We start from the raw sequence: 12,876 nt of genomic DNA, 5'->3' as shown, positions 1-12,876 counted from the left end.
TTAGATCGCCTCCACGTAATTGGCCGGCAGCATTCCAGTCTTGCCGGTACGCTGAACGGTGCCATACATCCAACCCTCATCAATGGACTGCACATTCACAATCACGTCACCATCTTTGAAGGACACTTCATCGTTGTCAGCAGCTGTGTAGTCATACATAGCTCGGACAGTTTTCTGTGAAAGGATTCAGAGTATCGTCAAACTTCTGTAATAATGGTGCGATGCATATACGTTTTTGGAGATATTTCCAAAGAAAATGGTGGTTTTGTCCAAAGGCAGATTTTAATGACTATCAAGGCGAACAAAATCAAATACTCAAAATAGCAACCTCTGTATATGAAATTTAGAGACACAGCTGGAAACCTTTGACCTTTGCTTCTAATACAGTACTTACCCCAGTGGTGGAGGGATGTGAGGGCACAGAGGAGACAGTGGTCTGCTGGGTGGCCACAGATGAAGACCTCTGCTGCAGCTCCACAGTCTTGGCCTGCTGGTAGCCTGCGAGGCAAATGATTAAACACCTTATTATCAGCATTTCCACTCGGCTGAAAAAAAAACCCAATAATGTAGCCTTGTGAATATGACATCAATACATTGTATAAAGTCTCTGTGAGCTGTGGCTGGATGCATTGCAGGAGATTTGGTCGGCTCAGTGCCTGATGAAGTCTGCATTTAGAGACGTGGTTTTACATGGCATACCTATGGAGGAGGTACCAAAGCCGTTACTGTAGAGGGACATGTGGTGATCGACGTTCTCTGAAACTTCTGACTTTTCGTCGCCGACGCCGCTCAGAGCGCTGGTGGAGCGGGAGTGCTCTTTGCTGCGGCGCTGGGCTTGGACTGAACAGTGGGGGAAGAACAAAAGAGTTGTTATGGTTCTGCCTCATGTAGAGAAGGATCCGAGACTGACCCTGCATTCCTCGCAGCAAATCATGCACCTTGTTATTTAAAAGACACTTAAAAAAATACAGTGAGTGTCAGACAGATATTGTGCTGTAAGAGCCAAATTAGGGCAAAAAAGGACCAGCTCATTACCTGACATCATGTGAAGACTTCTTGACTGGATATTGTCCTCAGCAGGGTCATAGTCAAACACAGACCCAGGGTTTGTGCGCCACACTCGCAAGTCTGAGGGAAAAAAAAAATATATATATATATATATATATATATATATATATATATATATATTTTTTTTTTTTTTTTCAGAGTCCTTTGTTAGCACATGGCACACTGTACCTTAAATGCTGAAAGGAACTGATCTATGGGATGTGTTTCTGCATTTTACTCTCATTCTATTTCAGTCTGTACACATTTGTCATGGAGAAACTTGAACAGTTGTAATCATTTAAATTAACCCCCTAAGCATGGTATGATAATATATGACAATGTAGAACTTTTGTAATTACATAAGGCAAGTCGGAGGTTATACACAGGGATTTCTTGTCTGAGAGTAGTGCATGCATTTCTACATCAGTCTGTTCAGATTGGCTTAGTGTTGAATGTATGTTTCTGACCAGTGATAGTCTCTTGATCATGCTCAACAGCGCGTCTCCTCTCCATCTCCACCACACGTCTCTGGATTCCACGGTAACTGATATCACTGAAGTCCTGAGTGTTCTTCTTCACCCGTTCAGTCACGGGGTCAGAAGTAGTAGGTGTGAAGCTGCCCTTGCTCTTCTCAAAGTCCTGATGGTATTTCACCTAGAGATTATCAAGAAAGATCAAGACTTCGGCATCACTACCACATACAATCGTGAACAGACATCAGATACATCCTGAACTGTAAGCTCATGTCCCGGGTTCATGACAAAAGGATTTCTTGTTGAACGGCATACCCCAGAGATGATACGTTGGGTCTCTTTCACGCGCCTCATCTCGGGAGTGTCCAGGACAAAGGCGGCCTTACCCTGCACTTGCTTACGGAAACTGTCAGAATACAGAACCTGGAGAGGAGAGAGGGCAATATGCAAAAACGTAAGGGCTAATCTCCTTTACCGTACATTGCGACCCTGTGACAAGTACACAAGTACATAATGACAGACAATACAAAATCATTAGACAGATATTGACAGCTGCACAGAACAAAACCCACATTTACTCAACATGGGGAAGGAGTGTTATTGTGACCTCAGACGGATGAATTAGCAGGAGGGTCCAAACCTTCGGAGGGTTGTATTAGAGATGTATGTCCCATTTCAAAGAGGTGTTTCAAGACACAGGGAATGTATGAAGTGGTTTTGACACGGGGACATTAGCGATGATGTACACAGAACAGGTACATTAAATGTATTAAACTCGGCAGGTAAAAGAATACAGTTAATCTGATTAGCCACCTAAGCGAGATGACAGAGTTAGCGAGGTTATGTTGACACGCTAGCTCAAGGGCAAACTGTGAATACCGAGCTAATGTTTTCTTGGTTCCGTTTGACACGCTCCATCTCTGGAGTGAACACTACTGGGGTTCCTTTGGCAGAGGAGTCCTTATACAAAACCTACAGTGAAGGAAGAACAGTGCCCCCCAGAGGCCGGTCAGACACACAACACCATAACCTCACGTTCTCGCTCTCAACATTCCTGCAGTGAAGCCAAGGCTGGGATGTTGGAGAGCACTGACACAGCAAATGACACCTTCCCCGCACCCCCACAACTGGATGTTATGTCCAAGTGATGAGAAAGCATAAGCCTGCCGTAAAGCTCAGAGGAGAAGGAAAAAAAAAAATGAAGTGCGTCATCAAATGACAAGGTTTTGATGAATCCTACCATAAACACGGATTTGCGGTTTTGAAATCAGAATTTACAAAAGAAGACAGATTGTTTTAAATGATCTCATATGTTTGAGAGTTAACAGAGGTGATGGATTTTGTTCTCAGTTTGGGCAGGATGGCTGAGTAGATGGATTATTGTGGTGAAGTGAAGGAGATTAAATGCTGTATTAGACAGAGAGAGAGAAAGAGAGAAAGAAAACAAAGAAATGGTCACCATGGATCTGCTATTTATCTCAGCAGGTGACAGACAATGGAATGGAAAGAGATGGAGGAGCAGGGATGGGAGTGTTAATGGGGGGGAAAAAGTCACTCTTATGTGTAAATCCTATATTGCATCCACTACCGAGCTGATGTTCTTCTGGGTCTCCCGGACTCGCTTGACCTCTGGGAGATCTGGAATGGCTGTGCCTTGACCCAATGAATCCTTGTACTTTATCTAACCAGCGATTCAGATGACGAATGATGAGGTCAATGACAGAGACATAAAGAGCAAACAGACATCACAGGAAACAGTGAAGGGACACACAGTAAAACACAGTATTGGTCTCAACAGTTTGTCTCATAAAGTAGACAGAGGAGGACAGTAATAGAGAATGGGAGAGCACAGGAACAAAAATATTTTGAAAATACATCTGCAGCTGTGAGGGAAAAATGTCTGGTATTTTCACCATCAGTTGCGTAGTAAATGGAGGAGCCCTTTGCAGTCCTTTTAGCATTTAAATACATCTACATTAATATTTTTGCTTATAAACATTGAAACATTATTTCTTTGCTGTTGTTGTTGTTGTTGTTGTTGTTAAGAGAGTATTTAGAGGTAAATTAGGGCACACGCCATTTTTATAGTTCTCTCACACGGTGTTATTAATAAAGATATGATATTACTAGATGACAGTTTGAATGAACATTAAGTATTATCAAGGGAGATTACAAGGTTTCTACCCAACAGATAAAGCTACCGGGAGGGATCGGACACACAAACAGAATAATGGATGACTATGATAGGGTCACACCGCAGTGTACCGTGCTAATAGTTTGCTGATTGCGTTTAACTCGCTCCATCTCGGGCGTCTTTGGTACGGCAGTTCCTCCTCTCAAATCCTCCTTGTAATGAATCTTTAAACATGTGAAAGCAATAATACCATGTATTATTATAAAAGAAATAAGAACTACAAACAAATCGAGGGGGAAAAAAACGACACGTTGTGTAAAAGAGCCAAGGTTCTTTTACACGATGTTTCAGAGAAACAATGTTTTTGGGAAAATCACACAAATGTGAAAATAGTTTGTGTGATGTGCAAACGGATATGAGGGGAGAAAAAATTGGTGAGCTTGGATTAACTGTCAAAGGAGTGAAAATAATGAGGGGTCATTTGGTTATCTGAAGTTTCTGTGATACGAAGAAAAATTGTGAAAGATGATGTGGAAGGGTTTGGGTAAAGCCGGACCTCATTTTGGCAAATTATTACTTTTGGGGGAAATGATGGAGAAAAGGGGTTAAACCAAGCGGGAGAAGGAGCTTGAAAAATACTACCGAGCTGATGTTCTTCTGAGTCTCCCGTATGCGTTTCACCTCAGGAAGGTCTGGTATAGCTATGCCTTGACCCAGCGAGTCCTTGTATTTAATCTATATATGGCCAATATCAGTTCCACGACGAATGCAGGGACAGACAACATGACAGAATAAGCAGCATACACAAAGTGTAACAGTATGCTATAAAATGAGGGGACATAGCAGTGTATCCACAGAAAAGTAAAATCTGTGCTCTACCAAGGAATAGGAACCCCACCAAAAGGCAAAACAATGTTGATTATATAATACAAGTTCAATTTTCCCATACACAGTCATTATTAACACCAGGGGAGGGTGTGGTACGTAGCATGCGAGTTCAGATTATAAATGCTTGAGATTGAGAAAGAGGGCATGAAAATGTTTAGTTTTTTTAAATGAAGGAATCAGCGGTCTTTATGGCATCTTTGGATTCAAACTGTGATATGCACACTTAACCAAAAGAGTTTGACATAATGACTATTAAAGATGACTGCAAAGTCAAAATGATCTATGAGTCAGGAGGATTATGTCTTTTGAAAGCTTTAAGGATTTTGCATTGAGCGGAAGCATAAATGATGGATGGCTATGACAGGGTCACACCGCAGTGTACCGTGCTAACGGTCTGCTGATTGCGTTTAACTCTCTCCATCTCAGGTGTCTTTGATATAGCAGTTCCTTCTCCCAAATCCTCCTTGTAATGAATCTTTAAACACGTAGAGGTAAAGGCAAACACAAAGGTTAACTTTTTTCATGTCTTTTCTGTCCAGAGAAAAAACAGACTTGTGTGTTTTATCTGAGAAGGCCCTCAACAGCATAACAAAGGACATTGTAGAAGGATGAACACAAACAATCACACTTTGCACATGATTAACATAAAAAACAGACACTTCCACAAACCAAAGTTAACTGAAATGAAAAAGGGAAAAAAGCATATGCATTTAGTCGCTCTGAGGTTGAAGCTGCTACTTAGTATTGCTATTCTACTTGTTTCCTTTTTCTTTCTCTAACAGGGAGTTTAGTTAGTTGCAGTTTTGCAGGTGCAATGGTTTTTGGTTAATTACCTATATTTATCTAAAACTTAGTGTGTTTTTTCATTTTAACTGGGCTGGATATCACAGGATGTTAACTTGAGATTGCAATGATGGGGAAAAAAAAGTGATTAGAGAAAAAGCAAGAACTTAGAAGAGAGAAAAAATGTAAAAATTGTTAGGAAATATAAAAGAGGGATAAAAAATATACTCATAGAGCAGTAGGTACCGAGCTGAAATTCTTTGTATTTTCTTTAACACGAAGCATTTCAGGGGTGTCCTTTACTGTTGAAACTTTGCCTTTAATGTTTTTAAGGTCAGACTGGTACTGAAGCTACAGAGAAAAGAGGAAAAGGTAGGTAAAAAAAATTACAGAAAAATGTCCAAGAAGCAAGAAAAAAAAATGAAAGAGAACCTGTTAACAACTATGAACCAGCTGGTTTACTTATATTTAAAAATTAAAAAAAAGATAAAATAAAAAAAATGAGAACATAATTTAAAAAAGACAAAAAATGTGCTGTACTCTTTTGATATTCGATTAAAATTTCAATATTTTCTTTTTTGGTTTGTTTTGTTGCTTTTTTCTTTTTTTTTTTTCTATTCAGAGAAATTCTATTCAAAACACATACGACACAGTGGACAATGAACATAAGACCACATTTAAGGTTAAAAAAACAAACAGAGCAACACAGAAATTATTTGGTACAACTGAACAAGTGAGTGAGCCTTGGCATTTACACATACCGTGCTGAAGTTCTTCTGGTTCTCACGGACTCTCAGCATCTCAGGAGTGTCCAGAACCGGTACGTAGTGAGACATGGTCTTCTCAGCCTCCTCCTTGTATTTTTTCTAAAATGGCATCACACAAATTGGGGTTACTCAGGGCTTTGAACTCATATATTGCAATATATGGAATGATCTACCAGTGCTATCAACTGCAATCGCTTTCCCAAAAATGTCATATTTAATCAGGGTTAGTGAAGGAGAAAACAGAGCATGGGTATCGAATCAGGTAAATCACAACAACCTATTGCTTGGCTGTGTGTGCGACAGCTTTGCAGTTGGGCACACTCACCTGGCTCACAATGTTTCTAACTTGCTGAGCATGGATGATATCAGGGGTGTCAACCACCGTGGTGTATGTAGCCCTGTCCATTTCAGCAGTTTGCTTGTACTTAGCCTGTGGGGTGAAAATGGTTCAAAACATCATGACAAAAGTCACATTTTTGAAATGACATGAATGAAGCTTTTTACTGGTTAGGACACTAACTGCTTACACTACTATCAGACACCTTAATTCAGTTTTGATCTATGACAATTTTTGGTCGAGATTTTTTTTTCTCTTGGACTTTCTTGTCTGGCCATTGTACACAATTTACTTACTTGGCTGAGGATATCAGTTGCATTCCTTGCTCTCAAGAAGTCTGGGGTGTCAGTAGCTAAAGCCAACATTCCTTTGCCCTTGATCTCTTGCTCCAATGCCTTCTTGTACTCTCTCTGTAAACATTAGAGAGATGTTACACATCTTACTTCAGTTAAACCTCCAACTGAGGTGGTGAACGTAACTGGGATATGACATGGATTTCTACATCTCAGCATTTGTGGGCTGCAAAACCAGTGATCTCACAGGTTAAAGAGCAATGGTTAACAGCTGGATTAGGAAGATTCTTGAGGAAACATTAGAGCATGACAACATCTAAATCATGGGAGAAATGGGAGGTTGATGTGCCACTTAGAAGGGAATCCATTTAGAGCTGAAAGACAAAAAGACCTTTAGTGGGATCTCAGTGGTACACTTTCATTGCCAAACTATGTTAGACAGAGAACTGGTCCATTGGTCCAGTACATGTAGAGTGGATTAGTGATGTCATCTACAAGCATCAAGTGGGTAGGGCACACTGATGTCAGCCCTGTTAGTGTGGTCAAGGGACGAAGTAGAAGAAACGCGTGACTAAGATGGAGGTCAGCTCCACGAGCTACCGTCCTACCTCGTTCAGGATTTGAGTAGCATTCTTTGCTCTCAACAGTTCAGGAGTTTCCTCTAGCACTGTAAGCCCTTTACCCCTCACCCCCTCCTCTAGATCTCTCCTGTACTCTTTCTACAGGGTAGAGAAAAACAGAGAAAATGCAGAGAGCACACAGAAGCCAGGCACAGGCACACAGTACTGAGGGCAGCACTGCTCACACGTACAGCTGAATATCACCAGGCCTCCTCTCTTGCAACATCAGTAGCACTTAGATTATCAGGCAAAAATCACAACACTTGGTTGTGAAGCTGGTGAAATGCATACAGGTAACTAGTATCTGTATTTTTTTTTTCTCACAATAATTTAATTTGTCATAACTTCCTCTTTTGTGTCAATCATAAGCTGTATGTGTTATCACTATACTGTATTGCCTGAGAGAAGGCCCTGGTGAAGTTGAAAAGCAACCTGATAAAAGCCCGATGTTGTTTTTATCAGACTTGTTATCAATGTCAAAAAATAGTAAACGAATAATTCACAAACGAATACTTCACATCAGGCTGCCTTCCAAGTTAACACAAATATGTGCATGTATATTGTGTGAATACCGGACAACGAGGACAAGTACATTGTGCTATCAAAACATCCCTATTTACGGGAGTCAAAACAAAGACTATTTTACACACATGTAACTGAGGTTAATGAAAGGGTTGTGGAACAGGACAATGATTTACAGTTGTGTGAGAGGAGAAACCAGACAAGAATAACAAAACACGTCTACAGAGACAATAACTTAACACAAAGACACGATGGAAAGAGGAAGGGATATTATTGAGAGTGTATTAAGACTGGGTGGTGGACCATGCAAACTAACCACAGTTTTGGAGGGTGTCTCTCAGAACTTTAAAAGCACTTCTTCGTTTTTTTGGATTCAGACAGATGCGTGGCTGTGGTCTTAGTATGATTATCGGGATGGGAGGAGGGGAATATAAAAAGGGCCAGATGTTACCTCACTAGCAATTTTGGTGGCGTGTCTGACATGTATCATGGCAGGGGTGACCTCCAAGCCTGAGAGGTTCTTGCCTTTCATGAATTCCTCAAAGTCCCTCTTATAGTCTTTCTATCCGTCACAAAGGCAGAAGAGTGAAAGATACAGCTGAATCGCACATGAAGCATGATTTCCGCAATATTTCAGCTCACACTAATGGTCTGAGTGGATTTTCCAAGACACTTGTGTAGATCAGGAGCAAGTTTTCAGTTGTTATGGAGACCGTAGTGGTAGATGACATCAGACTTACCATCACAGTTCACTTTAAAGGAATCATTTTCACATTATTCTCTGGAAAACATGACTGCATGACCAAGCACTTTACCTTCTCATTCCAGGTCCAGAGTGGAAAGTGTGACCTACTGATGACTTACTGTTTGTGTGTCATTATCCATTACTAAGGCAGATACAGTTTAGGACTGATTTTTAAACTTGCGTGATTGTCATTAAATGGTCTGAGTCACGTTATCTTGACGTTGACAGGAGTGGGTAACAAGGCTCATTTACATACAGTGAAACATTCAGACATAGAAGCTGCGAGTGGATCCAGACTTGTTGCAGCAGTAGAGAAACTCTGCTATATGTTGATGGCAGTAGGAGTATTTACCTGGCTCTGCATATGCTGGGCCTCTTTAGCAGTCACATATGTGGGTGTCTCAAAGTCCAGCATGGCCTTTCCTTTCTCCTTCTCATATTTTTCCTTGTATTTGACCTACAGAGTGACATTTGAAGCCCAAAAGTCAAACAGTGATTCAATTACTTTTGGATATCTGAGTTAATATTGTTGCAAAATGAAGCCAAATGTCCTTTCCAATGTATGATGAATTATCTAAACAGCACCAAGAACACTGTTACGTAACACAGCATATAATATTCTCTATTACAGTGGGTTAAACGCCCTGGAAAGCCATTAATTTCGCCCTGTCAAGAGGGAGAAATGATTAAGCAGAAAATGAAAACCACATTATACTGATTACAAAACATAAACAGCTTTAATGTTGATGTCATGTGTGAGCTTGGTTTACTGTTTCAATAAAACGGTGCTTGTACACCATCCTGTAAACCATCAGTTCCAGTAAAGTTCTTTTTTTGTGTTTTTTTTTTTTTTTTTTTACTGAACTGCGAAACCCAAGCAAGTTAATTAGTACAACAGTAATTCCTAAATACTTCGTGTTCCAAAGCCATCAAATGCCTGTGTGCCAGTGGTTACTGGTTGGAAGATGAAGTGAAACAATAAATATGTATCTGCAAACAGAAAGTGTCTCCAAATGCATCCAAGAAGCAGGAGATGTTGTCAGCTGGAGGGCAGGGCAAACAAAGCCCCCTGGACAACATCTGACTTACGTGACTCTGTAGCTCTGAGGCCTCCTTGTGGTGAAGCTGCTCAGGCGTGTCAGGAATCATATGATAGTGACCTTTACTCTCCTCAAATTTCTTCTTGTACTGGTACTATAAGGAAATTCCCAATACAGCAGCTGAATTCAACCATACTAAAAAATCCACTATATGGAGAAACCTCTCACCCACTATGAATATGATAATGAAAAATAGCAAAAGACATAAAAAATTATGTGGGGGAAAAAAAGAAGAAGAGGAAAAAATTGAAAATCAAGAAACATACTGTACCTTACACAATGGTACAGTACAAAACATTTCAATCTATGCTTAAAATTCAGAATACTATAAGAGATGTCTTCAGATAACTAACTTAGAGGAAAAATGCTTGACTTTGTAGTAAAATGCAAAAGCAAAATTATTTTAAGCTCAAACAAACAAACATACACACACACACACAAATACATTTTGAGCTCAAAATAATTTTGATTTGACATTTACATATAATATATATACATATATACAGGGGTTGGACAAAATAATGGAAACACGTGGTATTTCAAGACCTATAAATTTGCTGACGTTTAGACGTTAATACGATTCCCAGTGACATGTAAATCTTATGTATATGCACTGCAGACATCCTGTGCTTTATGTATTACCCACGATTTTTCTTTCTGAAGAGGTCTGTGTATTAGTATAAGTCAAAATGTGTGACCTTTCAGACTTCCAAAGAGGGCAAATTGTTGGAGCGCGAATGGCTGGTGCTTCTGTAACTAAAACTGCTGAGTTGTTTAACGTATCAAGAGGAACTGTTTCTAAAGTCATGATGGCATACCAAAAACTAAGGAAAACTAGTTCCAGGAGGTGTAACTCTGGGCAGAGGCCAAAACTCTGTGAACGTTACAGCTGAGCACTAAAACGCATCGCGTCAAAAAAATCACAGAACCACAGCTACTAAAGTGACTGCAGAGCTAGACCAGCATCTTGCTAACCCAGCATCAACCAAAACAGTTTGTCAAGAGCTCGATGCAGCTGGATACCATGGAGGGGCTGCCATTGCCAAACCTTTTTCTTTCCCCAATCAATATTCGAAAACATCTAAAATGGTGCAAAGACCATCAGAAGTGGACAATGGACCAGTGGAAGAATGTCATCTTCTCTGACAAATCATCCTTCAAGCTTTTTCCTTGTTCAGGACAAATTTATGTATGGAGGAAGCCAAGGAAGCCCTTGATTTTGATTGCCTAACCCCAACCATTAAGCATGGAGGCAGCTCTGGCCGCAATATCATTGAATTCTCTTGGTCCTGTGTTAGCACTGCATGGTAGGGTTACCTCTAAAGAGTACTTGTCAATTTTGGATGACCAAATTCACCCAGTGGTCCAAACACTCTTTCCAAACAGTGGTGCCATCTTTCAAGACATTAATGCGCCAATTCACACTGCTAAAATCTTTAAAGACTGGCATGAAGAGCACAAACAGTGAGGTTGAACACTTGGATTGGCCTCCACAATCACCAGATCTTAACATACTCGAAAATCTCTGGTATGTTTTGGAGCAGCAAGTAAGGAGCCACTTCCCTCCACCATCATATCTGAAAGAGCTGGAACAGGTTTTGCTTCAGGAATGGATTAATATTCCCTTAGCCACCGTCCAAAAGTTGTATGAATCTATTCCTCGACGTATTGAAGCAGTTATTTCTGCCAAAGGAGGAGCAACTCGATATTAAATAACAAAACTGTTTTTTAACAAAGTGATTTCATTATTTTGTCCAACCCCTATATACATATATCATATATATACACATACATAAAACGCAGGTTAGGCTTCACCTTAAAGAAGAAAGAAGGTGATAGATATAGACTCGCTACGTATTTTGTATACTTCTAATATTTAATGTGGTTAGACAAAGCAAAATATGCTTCATTTGACATTTTATGAAGATCGCAAAAAGGTCATGTCAAATTAAAAAAAAAAAGGAAATAAATGTTTGAGTAAGTTTTTTGTTATTTTGGAGAAGGATAAAAAAAGAGAAAAAGATAAAAAATGAAATGCACATGTTAGAATGTCTCATATATGAGCGGAGGAAAAAAAAAAAAAAGGAAAAGACTAGTACTAGTGGGAGGAGATTGCAGGTCAAAGGTGAGAAGGGTAAGGGTCACTAACAGATGATATCCTTGGAGGACGAGTAAATAGCGCAAAGATTAAGCTCACAGGTGAGAATGGATGGTGCTAATTACGTGGAATTTGATGAAATGGAATTCCAAGGTGGGTTGAAACAAATTTTTAGGATGATAGTATACAGAAGTGAAAGGGGTATTGGGGAGGGGGTTGTCACTGTATGCCTTACATCACTGGACAGCTTGCTGGTGCTTAGACCGTGCTGCATGGCCAGAGACTCAGCCATGTCGGTCACGGGTTTATGGATCTTCTTCAGGTCACGTTTGTACTTAACCTGTGAGATACAGTAATACAGACAAGAATCTTATTAGTGGATTTTGTAGACATCCATTCTGTTGGTATCTCAAATGGGATTTGGTTGTGATAAACAAAGGCAAATGTGACCATGACATAAAGAAGCACCTCGCTAGCAAGCACGTTTGCATCCTTCAGCGTCTGGTACACCTTACTCTCTTTCAGGTCAAACTGTGGTCTCTTTCCTTTCATCTCCTTGTCAAACTTCTCCTTGTACTTCACCTTTTGAGAAAGGGCAGTAGAATTGTTAGACGTTGTCATAGAAAGACACACCACAGAACGCATTTAACAAAATGGAAGAAATGAAAGAAAGAGAAGTGGAGAAGCTGGGGTTATCCACACAATAACGGTTCATACGCAACATGCTTTCATCAATGTTTACAAAACACATAGTAGGCGAAACGGAGAGAGTTTTTTTTTTGTTTGTTTGGTTGGTTGTTTTCTCAGGCTGTCATCCCCGGAAGTGACAAATTTGTGATTGCCAACTAGGTCTGATACAGTGCTACACAGGGTACCAGTATGTTTATAATCATAATCTCGATAAAATCATTTTCACACCGTACTAGCCCCAGTTGGCAAGACTCAAGACGTTCCAAATATAGAGCATGGCATTCACAGCATATATATATAAATGGAATATATATGGGATTAATAGAGAGAGAGACAGAGGAGATGCATCTCAGAGATTCTGCAGACGTTCCAGATCTGT

At 40.1% G+C, this 12,876-nt stretch overlaps 1 protein-coding gene across 1 annotated transcript in view; it reads right to left on the bottom strand.

Annotated features, from left to right (window-relative positions):
• The window catches only part of neb (nebulin), a 57,370-nt gene continuing 44,494 nt past the window's right edge, over positions 1-12,876 (bottom strand). Inside the window, exons 118-138 of the mRNA XM_030785831.1 lie at positions 12,276-12,389; positions 12,043-12,147; positions 9,699-9,803; positions 8,962-9,066; positions 8,316-8,426; positions 7,331-7,441; positions 6,726-6,839; positions 6,418-6,522; positions 6,087-6,191; positions 5,572-5,676; positions 4,925-5,017; positions 4,297-4,389; positions 3,786-3,878; positions 3,109-3,201; positions 2,400-2,492; positions 1,836-1,943; positions 1,515-1,701; positions 1,036-1,128; positions 700-840; positions 395-498; positions 1-174 (exon numbers count right to left, since the gene is read on the bottom strand). Coding sequence (XP_030641691.1) covers positions 1-174; positions 395-498; positions 700-840; positions 1,036-1,128; positions 1,515-1,701; positions 1,836-1,943; positions 2,400-2,492; positions 3,109-3,201; positions 3,786-3,878; positions 4,297-4,389; positions 4,925-5,017; positions 5,572-5,676; positions 6,087-6,191; positions 6,418-6,522; positions 6,726-6,839; positions 7,331-7,441; positions 8,316-8,426; positions 8,962-9,066; positions 9,699-9,803; positions 12,043-12,147; positions 12,276-12,389 — 2,352 coding nt within the window. The remainder of the gene's footprint in view (positions 175-394; positions 499-699; positions 841-1,035; positions 1,129-1,514; positions 1,702-1,835; positions 1,944-2,399; positions 2,493-3,108; positions 3,202-3,785; positions 3,879-4,296; positions 4,390-4,924; positions 5,018-5,571; positions 5,677-6,086; positions 6,192-6,417; positions 6,523-6,725; positions 6,840-7,330; positions 7,442-8,315; positions 8,427-8,961; positions 9,067-9,698; positions 9,804-12,042; positions 12,148-12,275; positions 12,390-12,876) is intronic.

The sequence above is a fragment of the Chanos chanos genome, chromosome 10 (assembly GCF_902362185.1).
Source record: "Chanos chanos chromosome 10, fChaCha1.1, whole genome shotgun sequence".
In the NCBI taxonomy this organism is placed as follows: domain Eukaryota; kingdom Metazoa; phylum Chordata; class Actinopteri; order Gonorynchiformes; family Chanidae; genus Chanos; species Chanos chanos.
Note: the sequence above shows the minus strand (reverse complement) of the source record. Positions and strands in the feature narration are given on the sequence as shown.